Source organism: Antechinus flavipes, chromosome 6 (assembly GCF_016432865.1).
Source record: "Antechinus flavipes isolate AdamAnt ecotype Samford, QLD, Australia chromosome 6, AdamAnt_v2, whole genome shotgun sequence".
Classification (NCBI taxonomy): domain Eukaryota; kingdom Metazoa; phylum Chordata; class Mammalia; order Dasyuromorphia; family Dasyuridae; genus Antechinus; species Antechinus flavipes.
The window spans coordinates 205,555,779-205,577,546 of record NC_067403.1 but is presented as its reverse complement, the minus strand read 5'-3'; the positions used below and the strand labels follow the sequence as shown (position 1 = coordinate 205,577,546).

The following is a 21,768-nucleotide window of genomic DNA, read 5'->3' as shown; positions in this document are numbered from 1 at the left end:
GGAGTTATCAAAGTAGGTGTTCTATTTTGTTAGTTCCTGGATTTGGTTCCTTTGTATAACTCTGCCCAGTTTTTTTTTTTTACAATTTTATCCTAATTTTATATCCTAGTGTTACTTTTTACTTTTTTTTTTCTTTTTTCTCAGCAATTGGGGTTAAGTGACTTGCCCAGGGTCACACAGCCAAGAAGTGTTAAATGTCTGAGATCAGATTTGAACCCAGGTCCTCCTGACTTGAGGACTGGTGCCCTATCCATTGTGCCACTAGCTGCCCCGCCCCCAGTGTTACTTTCAGTGGCATTGACTAAAAGTGACCATTTTTAGTACTTAGAAGAAAATATGTAGTACTTTCTCAAAAAGAGGAGGAGCTGCAATCTTACAGGATTTAAATTAAGCAAAAATTGCAGACTCAGACCAAGAAAAAACTTTAGACTGAATAATAATGACACTGAGTCATCAAATAAAATAACAAATTAGAAAGCATTTTGTAAATCCCAATTACTTTATAAAAACTAGCTATCATAATGGTAGGAATCATGTTTTAGCCTGACCTCCTGATCTTGATCATCTATCTCAAGCATCTTAGATAGTATTTATTTATATGGCTATTGCCTGTAGTTGAACTTTTGTAATTGGTTCAAATGGTATATCTAAAAATAAAATTATAGAATTAGCCAATAAAACATGGTAAATTTAACCTTATTTTACTATTTATTTTAGTATTATTTAGTGTTACTATTTATCTTACTTTTCGGCAAAATTATTCGAGGATAAATTTTAATCAAGCATTCCAACTGTATTTCTAAACAGTAACCTTTGAGTTTTAAAATATCTTATTTTCTAGGCTACAAATGATTTAGAAAACTATGATAGGACTCGCCATGAAGAATTTAAAAAATATGAAATGATGAAGGAGCACGAAAGGCGAGAATATTTGAAAACATTGAATGAAGAAAAAAGGCATGAAGAAGAATCTAAGTTTGAGGAAATGAAAAAGAAACATGGGAATCATCCAAAAATTAACCACCCAGTAAATATGTTGCTTTATGAATGTTAGCTAAGTGAAAATCTTTGATCTTTCTTATAAAATAGCCAAGATTTGATGTCAAGAAATAAGAATTACTTGTTAATTAATAATTATCAATACTTAAGTGATTTTTATTATTGTGAATCTCTTACAACACCAACAACAGATTGATTCTAAATAAATTAATTCTAAATTCTAAAATAGTTTAGATAAACTCATGACTTTTTAAAAAAATCAATTTTGTAGGGGAGCAAAGACCAACTAAAAGAGGTATGGGAGGAGGCAGATGGACTGGATCCTAGAGACTTTGACCCGAAGACATTTTTCAAATTACATGGTAAAAAATTAATATCAATATTATATTTATGTATCCTTTTTAAAAATAATAACTTTTTCCCCCAAATATATGCAGAAATACTTTTCAACATTCACCTTTGCAAAATCTTGTTTTTCAAATTTTTCTCCCTTCTTCCCCTTCTCTGCTCCCCTAGAGAGCAAGCAATCCGATATTGATTAAACATGTGCAATTTTTCTAAACATATTTCAATATTCATCATACTACACAAGAAAAATCAGATCAAAAGGGAAAAAAAGGAGAAAAGAAAAAAACTCAAACAAACAACAACATTAACCACCCCACCCCACCCCATCCCATCCCCCAAAATGCTATCCTTTGATCCACATTCAGTCCCCATAGTCCACTCTCTGGATGCAAATGGCTCTCTCCATCACAGGTCTATTGGAATTATCTTGAATCACCTCATTGTTGAGAGCCAAGTTCAACACAGTTGATCATCACATAATCTTCTTGTTGCTGTGTGCAATATTTTCTTGGTTCTACTACCTTCTTTGGATATTCTTTTTGCAAAAGTTGAAAACTAAATTATTCTACATAAGAGGTATCTATCAAACATAAATCAAGTGAAAATATGATGAGGAAATATTTGATAAAATAAAAATGCAATGAAAGATAGCATTATAGTTTAAAACTAAGTTAATATGAGGCCAATTAGTGGCTCCATTTGTATTTGAATTTGACATTACTACTGCTCTACATATATTTCATCCAGAGCCTTTTATTGAATCTTATTGTCACTTGAAATTTTTATGGTTTTCTCTATATAGTAAAATGCAGTCTTTATTGCTGAATTTTGATTGATTCAGCATATTGGAAGTCAGTAACATGTGTTAAATCATTATGTGATTTAATTCAAGCTGTTTCCTGCTTTATAAATTAATAATAACTCTTTGGGTTTACCTAGTTATAATTATTTTAAAAACAATGAACATTAAATGATATTACTACTACCAGAATTAAAGAAATCTGTATGGGTTTTTAAAAATTATTATAAAAATTTTAAAAAAAGTTTTTAAAAAATTGTTTGAAAGATGAATTATTCAGAATTAATTTTGTATAAGTAGACAAAGTAGTGTCTGACTCAGACTTATCTGGAGACCTCATTCTTTGTAAGAAAAGATTTGGTGTTGTTGAAAATGAGAAATTATCTTATTTAGGTTGAATGTCAGAATCTGTCTTTTCAAAACTAGTACAAAATTGCTCTCAAAAATTTTTAATGATTTATTTTCTAGTTTATTAAAAACAATTTTGCCTTTGTTACTTTTAAACTTTAGATGTCAACAGTGATGGTTTTTTGGATGAGCAAGAATTAGAAGCCCTGTTTACCAAAGAGGTAAAAATGGAACCTATTGAATTTATAATTTCTTGTTTCTCTTTTTCCTCCTACTCTTCTCTTTTTTGTGGGCCTTCTCTTTTTAAAAAAATTATGTTTTATTGATACCTTTTGTCTTTACAATAGTCATTTCCTAACTCTCCCCTATGACAAAGAAAAGCAATGAAGAAAAAACATTCAGTGCTATATTCTCTTCTGGTAATTTTCCACCTCTTTGCCATGAGAGAGGTATGTTTTGTTTTCTCTCAGTACCTTCATTTTTTCCCCCCTTTCAATAAATTTACTTTTAGAGGTCCTTTCATTTACTTCATTATAATTATTATTTATATTGTTCTCTTTGTTCTGCTCACTCAATTTGCATCTACTTTCACACTGATTTTTTTTCAACCCTTTTTAGTTAGAAAAAGTATATGACCCTAAAAATGAAGAGGATGACATGGTAGAAATGGAAGAAGAAAGACTTAGGATGAGGGAACATGTCATGAATGAGGTATGCTTTAAAAGTTTGACTCTGTATTGTCATGGTCTGTGTATTGTCATGAAAATATCGACTGGAAACAAATTTCTAAGTTCTTGGAATTTGAAACAAATTCTACTGTGATATGACATAATAAATGGATAAGAAACCAACTTTAATCTAGAACTTTTGGTTTTCTATAAATCTAGCACTGCATGAGCACAAAAGCAATGCATGGTCCAATGAGAATTGTGTCAGAAATGCTAAGAATGAAGTGGAGTTGATGAAACAAGCTAAGGATAATAAAAATATGTATTTTAAAAAAAAAGTTGTATGACTACACATGTATAATCTATGTCAAATTGCTATTCTTAATGGGGCAATGAGGAAGAGAGAATTTCGAACTCAAATATGGGGGGAAATGATATATTAAAATTATTTTTACACAGAATTGGGAAAATATTAAAAAATTTTTTTCTTTTTAAATTTTTTTTTCTTTTTAAATTTTTTAATGATAGCTTTTGATTTTCAAAATACATGCCAAGATAGTTTCCAACATTTACCCTTGCAAAACCTGTCTTCCAAGATTTATTCCCTCCCTTCCCCTACCCCATCCCCTAGACAGCAAGCAGTCCAATATTTGTTAAATATGTGCAATTCTTATATACATATTTCCAAATTAAATAAGATTTGGAAAAAAAAAGGAAATTATGGCAGTTAATTTTTTTTAAGCTGTCCTGGGGCCTTTTCAACATTTCATGAACAAACATCTTAGTTTTTCAAAATGGCAATAGAATAGAGATGGCATGCTAAAGATCCAGGTGCTTTCCTTTTTTTCTAGAAATATCATTAAACACATAGTGAACATTTAGGAAAAAAAAGCAATGATCACTAATGGCTCTGACTTATCAAGAAAAAGTCAAGGCATATTAACTCTTTCCTTTTTGACAGGGTTATTAGAGTAGTTGATCAGGAAATGCTGTAGATATAATTGAGATTAGATGGTATTTCAGATGGTCAATTCAGAACTGGTTGAATGACCAGGTCTAAACTAAAAGAGTAGGCATTAACGATTTGATAATTATCTTGGAAAGAAGAATGTTGTCATTAAGTCTCAGTTATTTCATTTAAATCTTCTTTTGATAATAATACAAATCAATATTCTTGTTAAATTCCCATTATATGCAAATCTTCCACTGAAATCCTGCTGTAGTGTTTTATTATTTATTTATTATTTATGAAGAAATATTTATAAAAAATAATCTTGTTCCAGTAAGATGTTAAAAGAATACAATCACTGGAAGCTCTTAGCAATTTGTAAAGGCTCTGAGTAGGTCAAAGTAGCCAGTTGTATTGGAGGCCAGTCTAACAATATAGAGACAGGCACTTGTCTTCAGAGAGTGGCTGTAAGATGAATTTTTATAGTAGTGCAACTTATTTAAATACTTTATCTAAAGTATGGTGGTGTTGCCATCTGTGTGAGTGAAAGGAATGTTCACTTTGATGAAATCATTGATACCCATAGAATTTAAAGCCAGAAGGGTTCAGATTATTGAGACTAAACCTCTTGCTTTACAGAGGAGGAAACTGAGACTTCATAGTGCTGAAATTATTTTTCTTCCATCTACCATTAATAAAAGCAGAACTAGGATGAGAATGCAGATCTTCGGAGGCATTTTTTTTCCCCATTTTTCCCATTAAACCACTAAAGTATCAGAGTAAGTCCTTGATACTGAGGATACAAATCAAATTATGATGCCTGCTTGCCCTCAAGGAGCTTATCGTTAATAGACTAAAATGACTTATCCTCTAGTAACTTCTTATATATAGTGGAATGAGTTAAGTACAGAGGAGAGATCATGAGAAGCAGATATGAGGGGAGAGAGACAATGCATAGGGAAGGTTTCATGGAGCAGATGATATTTGAATTGGACCAGGAAGGAAGGAAATAATTTCAGGTGGTCTAAAATATATCCATTTTATAGGTAAGATTATTGAGGCTCTGAAAAGTGAAGCAAGTTTCCAGCCTCAGTTCCTTCATCAGTAAAATGGGGATAATACTACCTAAAATGGGGATAATAATATAATATAAAACCTTATAGATATAATCTGGATTTCAAGCTTGGCCATTTGCATATGTGTACATCATTGTGAGAACCCAAGAAGGGGAAATACTCCTACCTTCATGGGGTCTAGGGTGTCTCATTCTACTATTCCACTGGAAATTTCTCTCAGTCTGAGAGCCTTTTGGAGTCACAGATTTGAGTTGAGCAACAGAAAAGCTTTCAAGCAACTCATGAAACATACTTTTCATAGTCTTTCTTCTTTATTTAGTTTTTAGTGAATTCAAGCAACAAACATTGATTAAGTACTTTCCATGTGCCAGACACTGGCCTTCTACGTGCTGGAGACACAAAAAAATGAAGCAAACCTATATTCTTTGAGGGTAGAGATGCCATGTATATTCATAATTATATACAGAACATTAACAGTCATCACTGTACTCAGGCTTAAATACAGATTAAATTCTAGGTGCCAAATAGTAGTGACTATAGAGTCATATACTTGCATATATCACATTAATGTAGATAAGTAAAAGGGTGAAGGAATCTGGAATTATTTTTTCAATGAGGACTGTAAAAGAAAAGTATAAATTTAAGACTAGGAAAGTATTCAACTTGGTTTTGCTTAGGGCTTTTAAAGAAACCTTTGAGATCAGATATGTTCAACAGCATTCTAAGCTCCATTGTGAAGAAGTAAAAAATGCTCTTCTGCTGATACAGAAGAGATGAATTTTTCTCAATTTGTACCCATCTTATCCTGAGGCCAAATAGTATTCAGTATTTCTTAGCAGAAGAGAGTCTCTGTTGTCTAAGTGGTGGAAGGAAAATTTAATATTACATTTCTGTTTTCTTTTAATTAGGTTGATGTTAACAGGGACCGGTTAGTGACTTTGGAAGAATTTCTAAAAGCTACTGAGAAAAAAGAATTCTTGGAGCCAGATAGCTGGGAGGTAATAATATCTGGGTTTTTTTTTTTTTTTTTTTAAGATTTGTAAAACTTTCTTATGGGAGATGTCACCCATCCAAAATTATTCCAAAGCACATTTCATAGAGATAAAAGCAATGCAACATTTCCCTGCAATGGTACCAGAAACTGGGCTTTTGAGGGGAAGAATGTTTTGGAGCAATGATCTAAGGGGAGCTTTGTAAAATGACACAATTCTTAATATACATGCAATTTAGATGAACTTACGTACAAAAGTGAAGACAATAAAGTCTTTATGTTCACACACACATCTCTGCTGTATATTATCCATTAGAATGGAAATTCCTAGCAAGCAAGAACTGGTTTTTCCATTCGCTTTACATATAGTAGTATTTACTGTGCACTTCAAATTTATGACTGATTTCAATATTGTATTTTCTGAAAAGGAGGTTGCAAGCGCCTAGAAGTTCAAGCTTTTTGGTTTTGGTGAGGAAGAGAGTTCTTTATAAGCTAGAATTTCTTGATTCTAAAGTTCTTTTTGGCTCTGATTCTAATGATACTATGACCCTGAGTAGATTACATGCAAACAGAAGGTGCTATCTGTTTTAAATGGACTTATAAGATGTTTTCTTGACTTTAAGACATTTACTGTTATCCTTATTGTCTTTGGTAATGTATTTAGATACTTAATGATTTTTTATGTAAGACCAATTTTTTTGTGAACTGGTGGAATTCCTACTATGTTATGTACTCCATGGGAAGTATTATTCTCTCCATCAACATACGTAAATTTAAAGATGCTGGACTATACCGACATAAACAGAATCTGTCATTTTCTAAACATAACAGCAACAATAACTTGCATTGATATAGTCCTTTAAGGTTCACAAAACTCTTTACAAATGTTATTTTATTCTCGTATCAACCCTGGGAAATAGGTACTATTATTTCTATTTTAAAGATGAACATGCTGAGATAAACAGAGCTTTAGTGACTTGCCCAGGATCACATAGTTTGTCAGTAGCTGAGCTCTGGCTCCTCGCTCCATGCCTGGTGCTCTATGTACTGTAACAATTAGCTGCCTCTAATCTCAAATAAAAGTATGTCTTTCTCAATTTGGACATTTTGGATAGTATTTGAGAGGCTGATTCTTTGACCTTAGAAGCTTTTGTCTGTTATTGAAACATAAGAAAAAAGTGTGAGGGAAGATCACAGAGAAATAATATCATCTTTTAGTGCCCTCTAGTGAGCTTCAGACTGTCATGAGAAGAGTTGCTGTTATTCACTGGCAGGACCTGTGATTTCATTAGTAGGAGGATTTCCTAGTTTGGAAACTCCATCTATTGATTTCCTAGTATACTTTATCAACTCACCTGGAAATGTTGGTCTTGGAGTCCTTCAGGCCACTGAGCAGTTCGGTGATTTGGCTGAGCTCACAGAGCTGGTATGTAGGTGTTAGTGGCAGGATTGAAACTAAAGCTTCCTTTACTCCAAAGCTGGTTCTCAATCCATTGCCATTACTTCTCAAAAAACAATTAGAATGATCAAATCATAAAGTTTTAAAATCTAGAGGTGACCTTAAATTATTATTATCTTTTAAAAGTTTTCTGTCTTATAATAAATTTAACAAACATTTCAGTATATAAAGAACAGAAAATAACATTGTATCTAAAACCATGACCTTTGGTTATATAGTTTTTAAAAGTGCATATTAATAATATGCAATAACAAACCTACTCTGCTTATTTGTCCTGAAATTCTTTCCCTATTAAAAATTTCTTAATATTTTATTGACTCTTTCCTTCCCCCTTCATTTTCCTTTTCTCCTTTCCCTCCCTTATTTATTTCTCCCTACTCTTTTTTTCCTTCCTTCTGTTCTTTCTTCCTTCTCCCAGCCCAAAAGGAAGCTCTTCCTTGTAACAAGTAATAGTCAAGAAAAAGTAGTAGTTACATTGGCTAGATCTGGAAATTTGTCTTTGCAGGAAGCACTCTGCAGCTTCAGTCTTGTGACTTGCTTGAAGGCTTCCTTCTGTGATAGCAGTTGATATGTGAGAAGCATAGCGCTCCTTCCTTCTGGTTCTTTGCCTCATGTCTCTGCCCTTTCCACAAGAAAACTCAGGCCTTTTCTTGTCCTGAATTTTTTTTCCTTAATAGACATTGGATCAGCAGCAGCTTTTCACAGAAGAAGAATTGAAAGAATTTGAAAGCCATATCTTTGAACAAGAGCACAAGCTCAAGCAGAAGGCAGAAGATCTCCAGAAGCAAAGAGAAGAACTTCAGCTTCAGCACAACCAGCTTCAGGCCCAGAAACAGGAATACCAGCAGGTAAGCCCTGGAGAGCTATCCCCTACCTACTATTCAGCTGCTCATTGTAAAACTTTTGATTGGTTTAACCTTCATCCAGATGAGACAGGAGTTAAATGTCTTCCCCAGTGAGAAGCTCTCTCAGCCTACTCACACATTTAGCTTTCACTTTTTTTCATTTGCCAGGTGGTGCAGCAGATGGAACAAAAGAGATTACAACAAGGAATACCTCCAGCAGGGCCAGGTGGAGAATTAAAATATCAGCCACGTAAGTAGCTGTTTTTTTTTCTTGAAAAAAAAAAAAAAACAGCAAGTTACTAATAGTACTAAATGAAATATCAATCATTAAAATGTAATTTCAAAGAATAAGGTGTATGCTTTTTTTCTACTCAGCTACAAAAATGTAAAAGAAACTTTATTCACCAAAGTACATTTTACAGATTTTCTTTGAATGACATTGTAATTTGCATTGACATGTTTAACTAAAAATCTTTAGTCCTGTCCAATTAGACATACTATTGGATGCAAGGAGGTATGGTTAGTAAGTTAAAAATGAGGCAGTTTCTCATCTGCTGGAGCTTGTGTTCTTTTGGGGGAAGGAAGCATGTACTAAGACCAAAATAAAATTTGAGAGAAGGAGGAAGTATCAATAACAGGGGAGAACTGTGCAACAAGAGAACTTTTCGGTTCTGCAAACATATATTGTATCTAGGATATACTGCAACATATTTAACATATATAGGACTGCTTGCTATTTAGGGGAAGGGGTAAAGAGAGGGAGGGGAAAAATCGAAACAGAAGCGAGTGCAAGGGATAATGTTGTAAAAAAAATTACCCTGGCATGAGTTCTGTCAATAAACAATTATTATTAAAAAAAAAAAAAGAGAGAGAGAGAGAAAATAACAGGGGAGAAAAGAAAAGTTCACTGAGAAGGTGCAGTCTCAAATGAGCTTTGAACGAATATAAGGATTTAGAGAGGAGGTAAAGGAGGACATTGTAAGCATTTCAATTTCTGTTTATTAATTTTTCCCACTTCCTTAAAAGTGTTCACTCTCTCTTTCTCTCTCTCTCTCTCTCTCTCTCTGTCTCTCTCTTTCTCTCTCTCTCTCACACACACACACACACACACACACACACACGAGATAGAAATGATCATTTTTGGCAACTGATTAGATAAGGGGAGTGAATAAGATTGAGGGTCCAAAAGTGGCAACAAGGTTGTGAACCTAATGGCCTTCATAGTAATAAGGAATGGGTGTTGAAGGTACAGATTTAAGAAGAAAACAATGAAATTGCATTTGTCTGTTCCATGCAGTTCCCTCTGCTTAAGTGAGTTAGGCAAGTTGCCAGTTTCCTGAAATTCCATTCTACAGATGGGCCATGGAGGACCTACTAGAACTGTGTAGTGACTTAAGAGGGGGAATGCACATATGTTAGGAAATAGGTCTTCCCCTTGGCACCAGCACATCATTTCTTTTTTTTTTTTTTTTTTGCCCTGCTATTTATTTATTTATTTATTTATTTATTTAAATAACTTTTTATTGATAGAACGCATGCCAGGGTAATTTTTTATAGCATTATCCCTTGTATTCACTTCTGTTCCGATTTTTTCCCTCCCTCCCTCCACCCCTTCCCCCAGATGGCAAGCAGTCCTTTACATGTTGAATGGGTTACAGTATATCCTAGATACAATATATGTAGTACATCATTTCCTATGGATACCTGGATATCAGTTAGGTTATAACTGTCCTGAGATACCAAGGCCTGATTCAGAAAGAGATTAGAGAGCTTACACAGTGGAAGGAGTAGGAGAGTAGGGAGGATAAAAGTAAATATAGTTGTAAGAATTGGATGTCAGAAGGGCAGAAATTGTCATTTCCTTTTTTCTTTTTTTTTTTTTTTTAATTCCTAGCACTTTGCAAAATTCTTGGCACAATTTATTGACTAACCTATTGTGAGTGGTGAGTCAGGGTAGTGACTGAGGAAGTAAAGGTTTGACCTGAGCATATTATTTTATTTAGGCGATGCATCTCAATTGCCCAACAAATTGGGACAATGCTCTTCTTCCCAACAAATTGGGAAAATTCTCTTTCTTGGCTTATGGCTGGACTCCAAATATAGGGGGAGACAGACTTTATACATTAAAAATAAATAAGATCAATTAATTATAAAGAAATAATACAACATTAGATAATCTGATTTCCAAATTGAGGAAAGATTAGGGACTTTACAAGTTGGGAGAGTGACAGTAGGTGGAATTTGAAATGATACTTGAAGGCATCTAGCTGACAGAAATGAGGAGGAAGGCAGCCAGTGAAAAGATGAGAAATTGGGATAAGTGTTGTGTCCAAAGGACACAACTGGCATGGAAGTAAGTAAATGTAAGCGGACTGGATGGGGGACAAGTGATGAAATGTTTTAAAGGCCAAACAGGGGATTTATTTTTGATGCTGGAGAGAATAGATATTTGTTAGAGTTGATTGAACAGGTGGGATGGTGAGGATGAGTAATGCTGGAGGTGCTGATGGTCGTGACATGGTCAGACTTGTGCTTTAGGAAGATCAGTTTGGCAGATGAGTGGAGAGTTGAACTGGGGAATAGGAAGAGACTGGGGTAGAAATAACAACCACAAGGCTGTTGTAAACATGTGAGATGATGGGACCTGTATTCATGGTGAGTTGTGTGAGTGGAGAGATGGGGAAGTATACAGGAGATACTATGAAGGTAGAATTAAGAAGATTTGGCAAAAGATTGGATGTGTAGGGTGAGTCAAGGTAAAGAGTTCAATGTGACACTAAGTTTATAAGCTTGGGTGACTGGAAGGATGGTGACAATAATAGGGAAGTTGGGAAGGGAGAAGCATTTGAAGGGAATACAATAAGTTCAGTTTTGTCCAGGCTGAGTTTGAAATGTCTGAGTTTGAGATGCCAATTTGGGTTGTCTTGTAGGCAACTGGAGAATGGAAATTGGAGGTCAGAAAAGAGTTAAGTACTTGATAAATAAATCTGAAAATGATCTTCATAGAGATTAGAAGTTCATCCATGGAAGGAGATGAAATAATAAAGAATTTGAAGAAGATGGGGCCTAGGACAGAGCCTTGAGAGACACTGCACTAAGAAACAGGAATGACCTGGATGAAGTTCTAGCAAAGGAATCCACTTTTATAGATTGAACAGATAGATAGGTAGGAGGAGAACCAGTATGGAGCAGTGTCTAGACTTTCTAGAGAGGACAGAATACCTAGGAGAAGTATGATTAACAATGTCAAAGTCTGCAGACAATTTAAGAAAGATGAAGGTGGAATAAATGAACTTCCTTTGGATTAAATGTCTTCTGCTGTAGTATTAGCCCATTTCCTGTTTGATTTCTTTGGATATGGGATGACCCTGTTAGGTAGAAAAACATAGTATACATTCATTTTTATAAGATTTTGAGTTCCACAGTTTTCTGCCTTCTTTCCTTCTCCCCCAAAATAGCAAGCAATCTGATATAGGTTATATAGTATAATCATGTTTAGCATGTTTTCATATGAATTACATTTTGAAGGAAGCAAAATAGAAAAATCATGAGAAAGAAAAAACAAAAAAGAGTGAAAAAAGTCTGCTGTGGTCTGCATTCAGACTCCATAGCTCTTTTTCTGGATGTAGATAGCATTTTCATGTCTTGCCATAGTTTATCTTCACCTAATGTTTCAATTACTGTATATAATGTTCTTTTTGCTCACTTCACTCAGCATCAGTTCTTTTAAGTCTTCCCAGTTTTTTCTGAAATCTACCTGCCCGTCATTTTATAACACGATAGCATTCCATTACATTCATATACCACAAGTTGTTTAGCCATCTCCAGTTGATGGACATCCCATCAATTTCTAATTCTTTACCACTACATAAAGAGTTGCTATACAGTGTTTCTACTGGGCTTATATCCCAAAAAAATCATAAAGGAGGGAAAGAGACCCAGATATGCATAAATGTTTCTGGAAGTCCTTTTTGTAGTGTCAAGAAACTGAAAACTGTGTGGATGCCTATCAGTGGTATATGTATATAAGTATTATTGTTCTATAAGAAATGATCAGCAGATAATTTTAGAGAGCCTGGAGATACTTTCATGAACTGAAGCTGAGTGAAATGAGCAGAACCAGGAGATCGTTGTACATGTCAACAGCAAGATTATATGATGGTCAACAATGAGGTGGTTCAGGCTAGTTCAAATGATTTTATGATGAAGAAAGCCATCTGCACCCAGAGAGAAGATTTGTAGGAACTAAATGTGGACCGCAACATAGTATTTTCATTTTGTTGTTGTTGTTGTTTTTTTCTTTCTCATTTTTTCCCTTTTTGATCTGATATTTATTGTGCAACATGATAATTGTGGAAATATGTATGGAAGAACTGCATATCTTTAACATATATTGAATTACTTGCCATTTAGGAGAGGAGGATGGCACGAAAGGAGGGAGAAAATTGGAACACAAGATTTTACAAGAGTGAATGTTGAAAATTATTCATGTATATGCTTTAAAAATAAAAAGCTTTAATTAAAGGGAAAAAAGAGCTACTAAAGATATTTTTGTATATGTGGATTCTTTTCCCTCTTTTAAAATCTCTTTTGGATACAAATCTAGTAGTGGTATTGCTGGGTCAAAGGGTATGTACAGTTTGATTACCTTTTGGGCATAGTTCTAAATAGAGTCCATTATTTTCAAGAGATTGATATTGGCAATTAGAAAATTTCTGATGTTAACTTAGATTTAATTAATAAGGTGCATTTCAGAAGAGATGAAATCATACTACTTCAACCCTATTAGAAGATACTAATGTTTTTTAGTGTATGATTTTATTTTTTCACACTGTCTTGTGAATGACTTAAGGCTTGTTTGAGTTGTATTCTTTAGCAAAATCTAGTAATATTAGAGTTATGACTTTTAAAAAAAGTAATATTTGCTGGTTTATTAAAAAGTATTTAGCTTATTTTAAAATATATTGCAGAAGTAAACCAGGAAATCTTTGAATCATAGATCTCTATTTTAATTTCTCACAGTTTGTTCATTCAGAATTATTATGCTAATTGAATGGCTTTTTATTTTGGTTAATCTACTTTTTCCACAAGTGGAAATATTAGGGGCAGCTAGGTGGTGTAGTGGATAGAGCACCAGCCTTGAAGTCAGGAGGACTTGAGTTCAAATCTGGCCTCAGACACCTAATACTTCCTAGCTGTGTGATCCTGGGCAAGTCACTTAACCCAATTGCCTCAGCAAAAAAACAAAACAAAAAACCTCCAAAAAACCTATCTCATTAGTGTGAGGTGCAAACTTTCTCTTGAATATAATCCCAAAAGGAACAGTAAAGATTTAATTTCTTTTTTTTATTACTTTTTTTATTATAGCTTTTTATTGACAGAACATGTACATGGGTAATTTTTCAGCATTGACCCTTGCAAATACTTCTGTTCCAACTTTTCCCTTCCCTCCCTTTACTCCCTCCCCTAGATGACAGGCAGTCTCATACATGTTAAACATGTTGAAGTATCAAAGATTTAATTTCTGAGACAGATCTTTGGGGGCTCCATTATAATAGTATGATAGTAGTATTTACTGTGCATTTCAAATTTATGTTTGATTTGACTGATTTGGATGTTGTATTTTCTGAAATCTTGTTGCAATGACGTGTTGATCTTTCTGTTTTACAGCTGGGCAGCAACAAGAGGAGAAATCAGAAAAACATTCTCTAGGCAGTGACCACCTTCAGCCTTTGCCACCACAGCACGTTTCTCCTCTTCAGGAAGGAGCAGCCATGGCTGAACATGTCCAGATTCACCCTTAATCACCTGGTGCCTCAACTTTATACTTGTTCATTTTTGTTTGTTTATAAAGGGAGACTAAAGTGGAGTAAGAAATTAAATTTAAAAGTCCTATTTCTTGCCCTTACCTGTAGCATCATCAAAAAAAATAGAATGTAATTTTGTTTCTAGCAACATTTTAAGACAATTTTTATTTTCTCTGTTAAAATGTAAAGGGAGAGAAGGTTACTGAAAACCTAATTCCCTTTTTTGACTTCCTTAAGACAAATCTTATTGTCTGGGGGATAAGATCCCATTAGATAATAAAAACTACTAGTTAGCTATAAATAATAATTTGTTCTCAGGAGAATCCCAGAACTAACCTAGAACATATGTATAACTCCAACAAAAGATGATCGAGAACTTGGATCCAAAGGTCAAGTTTTTCCATTTCAAGCACTGCCAACCTGCTTGTTGTTTCTGAGACCAAAAAAGTAACCCTCAAAACAAAACTTTGGAACTTAAGCTTTGATTTTTTTAATTGCCTTGAAGAATTATGCAGAATAGTAATGATCATGTTTACAGATCCCTCAGATTCTCACTATGTAAAGACTTTGGCATAAATATTTTTAACTTTGGTTATAATGAAGGTAATATTGTACCAGTTGTGGGGCAACAATTTACAATATTGTTTTTCTTGCATAATAGCCTCTCTTCCTAAGAGTCCCAGAAACTGCATGCTATTTAAATCGTTTTTATTGAAAAAAGATATTACAAGAAATAACATTGGAGTTTGCTGTGCAAATTTGCCTACCTCCTTTCATTTCTGCATTCATATGGTATATTTCCTTAAATTTTCTGTATTTAAAATTATAAATTTCAATGTTAATAGTAGGTAGTTGCTGTTTCTTTTCTTTATAGTACAGTAATTGGACTCTTTACTGGATGATTTTTTTATTTTGTTTTGAAAAAAGTAATTTATTTTCTTCATTCCGATGAGTAGGACACACAACAAATCATAGAAACAATCAATAATTTCATCAAAGAGAGTGACAGTAATAAGACAAAATACCAAAATTTATGGGATGCCCAAAGCAGTATTAAGGAGAAATTTTATGTCTCTTAAGTGCTTACATGGATAAAATAGAGAAAAGGCAGATCAATGGCTTGAGTGTGCAGTTTAAAAAGCTAGAAAAATATTAAGTTAAAATTCCTCAAAAAAAGACCAAATTAGAAATTCTGAAAAATCAAAAATTAATAAAATTGGAAGTAAGAAAACTATTGAATGAATAAATTTAAGAACTGGTTGACTTGGAAATTTGATTTGGAAAAAGAGAGAAGAAAAACAGTTTACTGATATCAAAAATGAAAAGGGTGAATTCACCATCAGTGATGAGGAAATTAACACAATGATTAGGAGCTGTTTTGCCAACTGTATGCCAATAAATCTAAATGGAATGGATGAATATATTTACAAAAATATAAATTGCCCAGATTATCAAAAGAGGAAATAAAATATTTAAATAACCTCATTTTAAAAATAGAAATTGCACAAGCCATTAATAAAATCCCTAAGAAAGAATCTCCAAGGCCAGATGGATTTACAAATGAATGCTACCAAACATTTAAAGAACAACTATTTCTAATACTATATAAACTATTTGGAAATACAGATGAAGTTGTAATCCTATCAGATTTCTTTATGACATAGATATGTTGCTGATATCTACACCAGGAAGAGCCAGAACAAAGAAAGACAATTATACACTAACTTACCTTATGAATATTGGTACAAAATTTTAAAATAATAAATTAGCCAAGAGATTACAGCTATTTATCACTGGGATAAAACACTATGACCAGGTGAGATTTATACAAGGAATACAGGAACAGTTTAATATCAGGAAAACTGTCAGCATAATTGACCACATTAATAATAAAACCAATAGAAACCATATGGTTATCTCAATAGATGCAAAAAATGCTTTTGAGAAAATACAGCACCCATTCCTATTAAAAACAGCATAGAGCTAGAGAACATAGGAATACATGGAGCTTTCCTTAAAATGATAAATAGTATCTATAACTAGAAGCATCCCCAATAAGATCTGGGGTGAAGTGAGGATGCCTGTTTTCATCACTATTATTCAATGTTATGTTAGAAATTTTAATTTTAGCAATAAGAGAAGAAAAAGAAATTGAATGAATTAGAATAGGCAGTGAGGAAACGAAGCTATCATAGTAAATGATATGATGGTATGCTTGAAGAATCCCAGAGAATCAACTAAAAAGTATTTGAAATAACAACTTTAGCAAAGTTGCAGAACATAAAAGAAACCTACGTAAATAATCTATAGTTCTATATATTACTAACAAACCCAGCTGCAAGCGACAGAGAGAAATCCCATTTCAAATAACAGTAGACAATATAGAATAAATTTTGGAGTCTCCTTAACCAAGACAAACCAAGGAACTATATGACACAGTTAAAAAACTGTTCACATAAAGTCAGATGTAAACAACTGGAAAAATCTCATTTACTCATGGGTAATCTAATATAATAAAAATGACAGTCTTATCTAAATTTTTAAATTTAAATAATTTACTTATTCTGTGACCAATCACACTATCAAAAATTTATTAGAGCTAGAAAAATAACAGAATTCATCTGGAAGAATATCAAGGGAATTAGAGAAAAAAATGCAAAAGAAGGTGATCTGGCCATACCAGATGTAAAACTGCATTATAAAGCAGAAATCATCAAAACTATTTGGTGTTGGCTATGAAATAGAGCAGTAAATCAATGAGATAGATTACGTACATAAGATACCATGTGATTAGAGTAATCCTTCTGATAAACCCAAAGACTCCAGTTTCTGGGATAGAAACTGACTATTTTGAAAAAAAATCAATACAACAAAACTGTTGGGAACACTGAAAAATGATATAACAGAAACTAGGAATATAGACCAACCTCTGACACCATATATGAAGATAAGGTCAAAATGGGTATATGATTTAGACATAAAGATGATACAATAAGCAAATTAGGCATGGTTTACTTGTCAGATCTATGCAGAAAGGAAGCAAACAAAAGATAGAGAACATTAGGAAATATTAAATGGATAATTTTGATTACATTAAATTTAAAAAGTTTTACACAAATAAAATCCATGCAACCAAGATTAGAAGGAAAGCAGAAAGATGGGAAACAGTTTTTATAGCCGGTATTTCTGATAAGGCCTTATTCAAATATGCAGAATTGAGTCAAATTTTTAAGAATAAAAATCATTCTTAGTAATAGTAGTAAAGTAGTAAAAGGATATGAACAAGCAGTTTTCAGATGAAGAAATTAAAGCTATAATCATTGGAAAAAACTCTAAGTCGTTATTAATTAAAGAAATACAAATATGGTGTTACATCTATCAGATTGACTTAAAAGACAGGAAAAGATAATGATAAATATCGGAAGGGATGTGAAAAAATTGGGACACTACTACATTGATAGTGGAGTTGTGAACTGATCAGCCATTCTGGAGAGCAACTTGGAACTCGGCACAAAGGGCAATAAAACTGTTTATGCCCTTTGATCTAGCAATGCCACTACTAGTTCTGTATTCCAAAGATACCAAAAAGGGAAAAAGACCTATGTATACAAAAATATTTATAGCACCTCTTTATGTGGTGGCAAAGAATTGGAAATTGAGGGGATGCCCATCAAATGGGGAATGACTGAACAAGCTGCGATATGTGAATGTAATGGAATTCTATTATGCTATAAGAAATGATGCACTGGAAGAGTTTAGAAAAACCTGGAAAGAGATGAACTGATGCTGAGTGAAGTGAGCAGAACCAGGAGACCACTGTACATAATAACAGCAAGATTGTGTGATGATCAGTTATGATAGACTTGGCTCCTCTCAGCAATAAAATAATGCAAGACAACTCCCAAAAGATTCATAATGGAGAATGCTTTCTATATCGAGAGAAAGAACTATGGAATCTGAATGCAGATCAAAACATATTATTTTCACTTTTTTCTTTCATGGCTTTTCTCTTTTCTGTTTTCTTTTACAATGGGACTGTTAAGAAAATATGTTTACTTGATTACACATATATAATCTATATTAGATTGCTTGTTATCTTGGGGAGAAGGATTGAGAGGGAAGAAGGGAGAAAAAAATTTACAAGTCTTAGAAAAAAGAATATTAAAAACTATAGATAAGTGGAAAAAATAAAAGAATATATTTTTTAAAGAGGCAAGACATTTTTCTCTCTTTCACCTGTCTCTAATTTATTCAAATTGATTCAAACCACAATCTCACTTTGATTTTCTTGAGACTTCCTTAATTTTTCTCTCTTCTCTCCCTACCCTACTTTCATTTAAAAGCAGATATTTTTCAAAGAAATCTGTAAATGTAGACTCCTTACCTAGGTCAGAGATCAACCCTGAATCACTGATTTAGTAGCTGGAACCTGAGAAGATGGAGCACTAGGAACTAGTCTAACTCTGTCTGTGATCTTGGCCAAGTGATTTCTGCCTCATGTACTTAACTTCTCTTGAAAATGATGTTTTGTTAATTTAGCTGTGTACTGTGAAGATCTGAAGAGTCTATTAAATAACATCTGAAAAATACTCTGAACTCTTTGGAGAAAAGAATATAGTTATATAGTCAAGGCTGAATTATATATACTAAATATTCAGTCCCAGAATGAATATCTTGCCATTTGGTTACACTTAAGGAAAAGGGCCAGATATTGGCAATCAGGAAATCACCACCATCATAACAAAATAGTACTTATCTTTTCAGTTTATATTTTTAAATCACTTCGAAAATTTTAAAACATCATATAAGTACTATTTTTATCTTTTTGTAGATGAAGAAATCAAAGCACAAGTTAATGGCTTATCTATGTACTTGACAAATGAGAGAAAAAAAAATGTGCTTCTGTGAAAGTCTTCATAAATCAGTTTGTTCAAATTCTGTTTATTTGTTGGTCTTCAACTTTAATCATCTTCTTGAAAGCTGGTGCTAAATTGTCCATGCCATTTGATTATATTAGTAGTTCTTTGATTTTATTGAGTTTCTCAAACGCTTCCCTCCCCCTGATGAGGGCTAGATATGGGGTATCTAAATGAAATTAGAGTTTAGTTTTGGTCTAATGACAGATTCGGGTTACAGGGAGTCAAATAGAGCTCCCCTGCAACCCCATTGGATTCGGTGCAAGGATACGGCGTTAAATGAAGGCTAGTAGCGGCGCAAGTCCCCAATAAAAGCATTTATTGGCCCTGGAAAGCTAGATTGATAAAAGAGGTTTATTATGGGGTTTGGAAGTAAGGTTAAGGTATAGTTAAAAAAATAGGTGAAGGTAGAGATAAGAAGGGCACCGGAAAAAGGGTCCAGTGGACAGAAAGTCCTGACATGCCAGGCATAAGGTTGGCATGTTTGGGATCTCTGGCAAGAGAGGGTCCCAGTGTGGCCCTTTTATAATGGGAGATTTAGCTAGAGGGGCCCCAAATTGGCTCAGATCCCAATGAGGGCTGGCACAGGCCTGGATCTTCTATTGGAATTCAAAGGGATCAGGATTTCTGAATCAAAAGGAAATTTACATTAACTAGGAGGGGTTGGGAATCAGAAAGAAAGCATTCTTAAAGGGACCACACCTGCATCACCCCCACTGCAGTTTTTAATGCTAGGGTAATAATTGACTGAATTTCTAAAGCAGTAGATTATTTGTGATTATCCTGTAATTTTTTTTATGAATACCTCCTATTCTTCATAGCTTAAGAAACATTTTGTTGTATTTTTAAATTTTTTTTTGTTAAATATGAATTTTTAAACTATTTAAGTATGCTTAACGTTAAAGGGAAAAAACATCAAATCTTATGCAACTATTTTCTTTGGCTTGGATTTTCCTAGATGAATTGTATGTCTATTTCTTTTGTGGATTTCTTCCTCTCTTAGTATGACTGAACTTTGTTTTCATTGACATTTGTGGTGTTTGAGAGGTGAAGTTGCACTTGGGAAAAGGCAAAAGCCAAATCAAAGGCAGAATCCTTTCTTCTTGGCCTTTTGCATTTCTGCACTTTGCCATAGGGAAGACTAGTCATCCTATAGAAAAATCTCTGACTTGATAGATAGCATTGTACTTCCTGGAGAAAGCTGATGGGGAAAGATTCGAACTCATGGGATCAATACTTGCACTGCAGTGTAGTAAGACCCTGATGAGAAGATGTTTCTTATCTCAATTCCTTGATGGTTTTTACTCCATTTAAAATAATATTTATGAAAATAAACCAGATTTTCTTCCTGTGGTGTATAAGACAAATATTTCACTCTTCTTTAATTGTGATAAGGTAATACAAGTCTTTTAATATAAAGCCATGCCCTTGTATTGTCCAGGTAAACCCATTCCACTTTTTTTGTTTTCATTGTTGCTATTTTTAAAAGATTTAATTTGCAATACAATAAAGTTCTTTCCCTTTTCTGGCTCCTTTCTGTTTTCCTGGTTTTCAGACTGTGTTTATAGTGTGTCCTACTAGTTTCTCCAGAATACCTTGAGGAAAACAGGAAGTTCTTATCTCACTTTTAGTTAGATCTTACTGGTTTAAAATGTCTCCACCACAAACTTAAATGAGAAGTATGGACTTCTCATACAGTATGTTTATGCCTTAACAGTGTTAAGGCTGATCTTTTTTCCCCTGGGAGTCCATCCTACAGTCATAACACTTTGAATTAAGTGTTAAAAAAACTTTCTAATATAGGCTTCTATTCCAAGAGACTTGTGGAAAAGACAAACATATATGCTAAATCTTTTTTTAAAAAAATTATAGCTTTTTATTTACAAAACATATTTATGGGTAATTTTTCAACATTGACCCTTGCAAAAACTTATGTTCCAATTTTTCCCTTCTTTCCCTTCACCACCTTCCCTGAATGTCAGGAAATCCCATACATGTTAAACATGTTAAAAATATGTTAAGTACAATATATGTATACATATTTATACAGTTATCTTGCTGCACAAGAAAAATAGGATTTAGAAAGAAGGCAAAAATAACCTGGGAAGAAAAACAAAAATGCAAGCAAACAATAACAAAGAGTGGAAATGCTATGTTGTAGTCCACACTCAATTCCCAGGGTTCTTTCACTGGGTGTAATGCTAAATGTTTGAACTTGAGGATGTGAAAGAAGAATGAAGAATTTTTGTGTGATAGTTTAAAGTTTCTTTACATGAAATATGTTGAATGGTTCCATTTCTGGAGTCTTTATATGACTCTCTTTCTCCTTTCTCCTCCATAACTGGGAAATTAATATAAACTGCTTGCATTTTTGTTTTTCTTCCCGGGTTATTTCTACCTTCTGAATCCAATTCTCCCTGTGCAACAAGAATACTGTTCGGTTCTGCATACATATATTGTATCTAGGATATAGTGTAACCTATTCAACATGTAAAGGACTGCTTGCCATCTCGGGGAGGGGGTGGAGGGAGGGAGGGGAAAAATCGGAACAGAAGTGAGTGCA

The 21,768-nt window shown here is 33.5% G+C and overlaps 1 protein-coding gene across 1 annotated transcript in view; it reads left to right on the top strand.

The window, feature by feature from the left end:
• NUCB2 (nucleobindin 2) overlaps nt 1–20,737 on the top strand; it is a 46,147-nt gene extending 25,410 nt beyond the window's left edge. The window contains exons 6-13 of the mRNA XM_051963895.1: nt 842–1,027; nt 1,271–1,361; nt 2,657–2,715; nt 3,113–3,205; nt 6,096–6,185; nt 8,315–8,485; nt 8,651–8,732; nt 14,153–20,737. Of these exons, the coding sequence (XP_051819855.1) occupies nt 842–1,027; nt 1,271–1,361; nt 2,657–2,715; nt 3,113–3,205; nt 6,096–6,185; nt 8,315–8,485; nt 8,651–8,732; nt 14,153–14,286 (906 nt within the window). The 3' untranslated portion in view covers nt 14,287–20,737. The remainder of the gene's footprint in view (nt 1–841; nt 1,028–1,270; nt 1,362–2,656; nt 2,716–3,112; nt 3,206–6,095; nt 6,186–8,314; nt 8,486–8,650; nt 8,733–14,152) is intronic.
• The last annotated feature ends 1,031 nt before the right edge of the window (nt 20,738–21,768 follow it).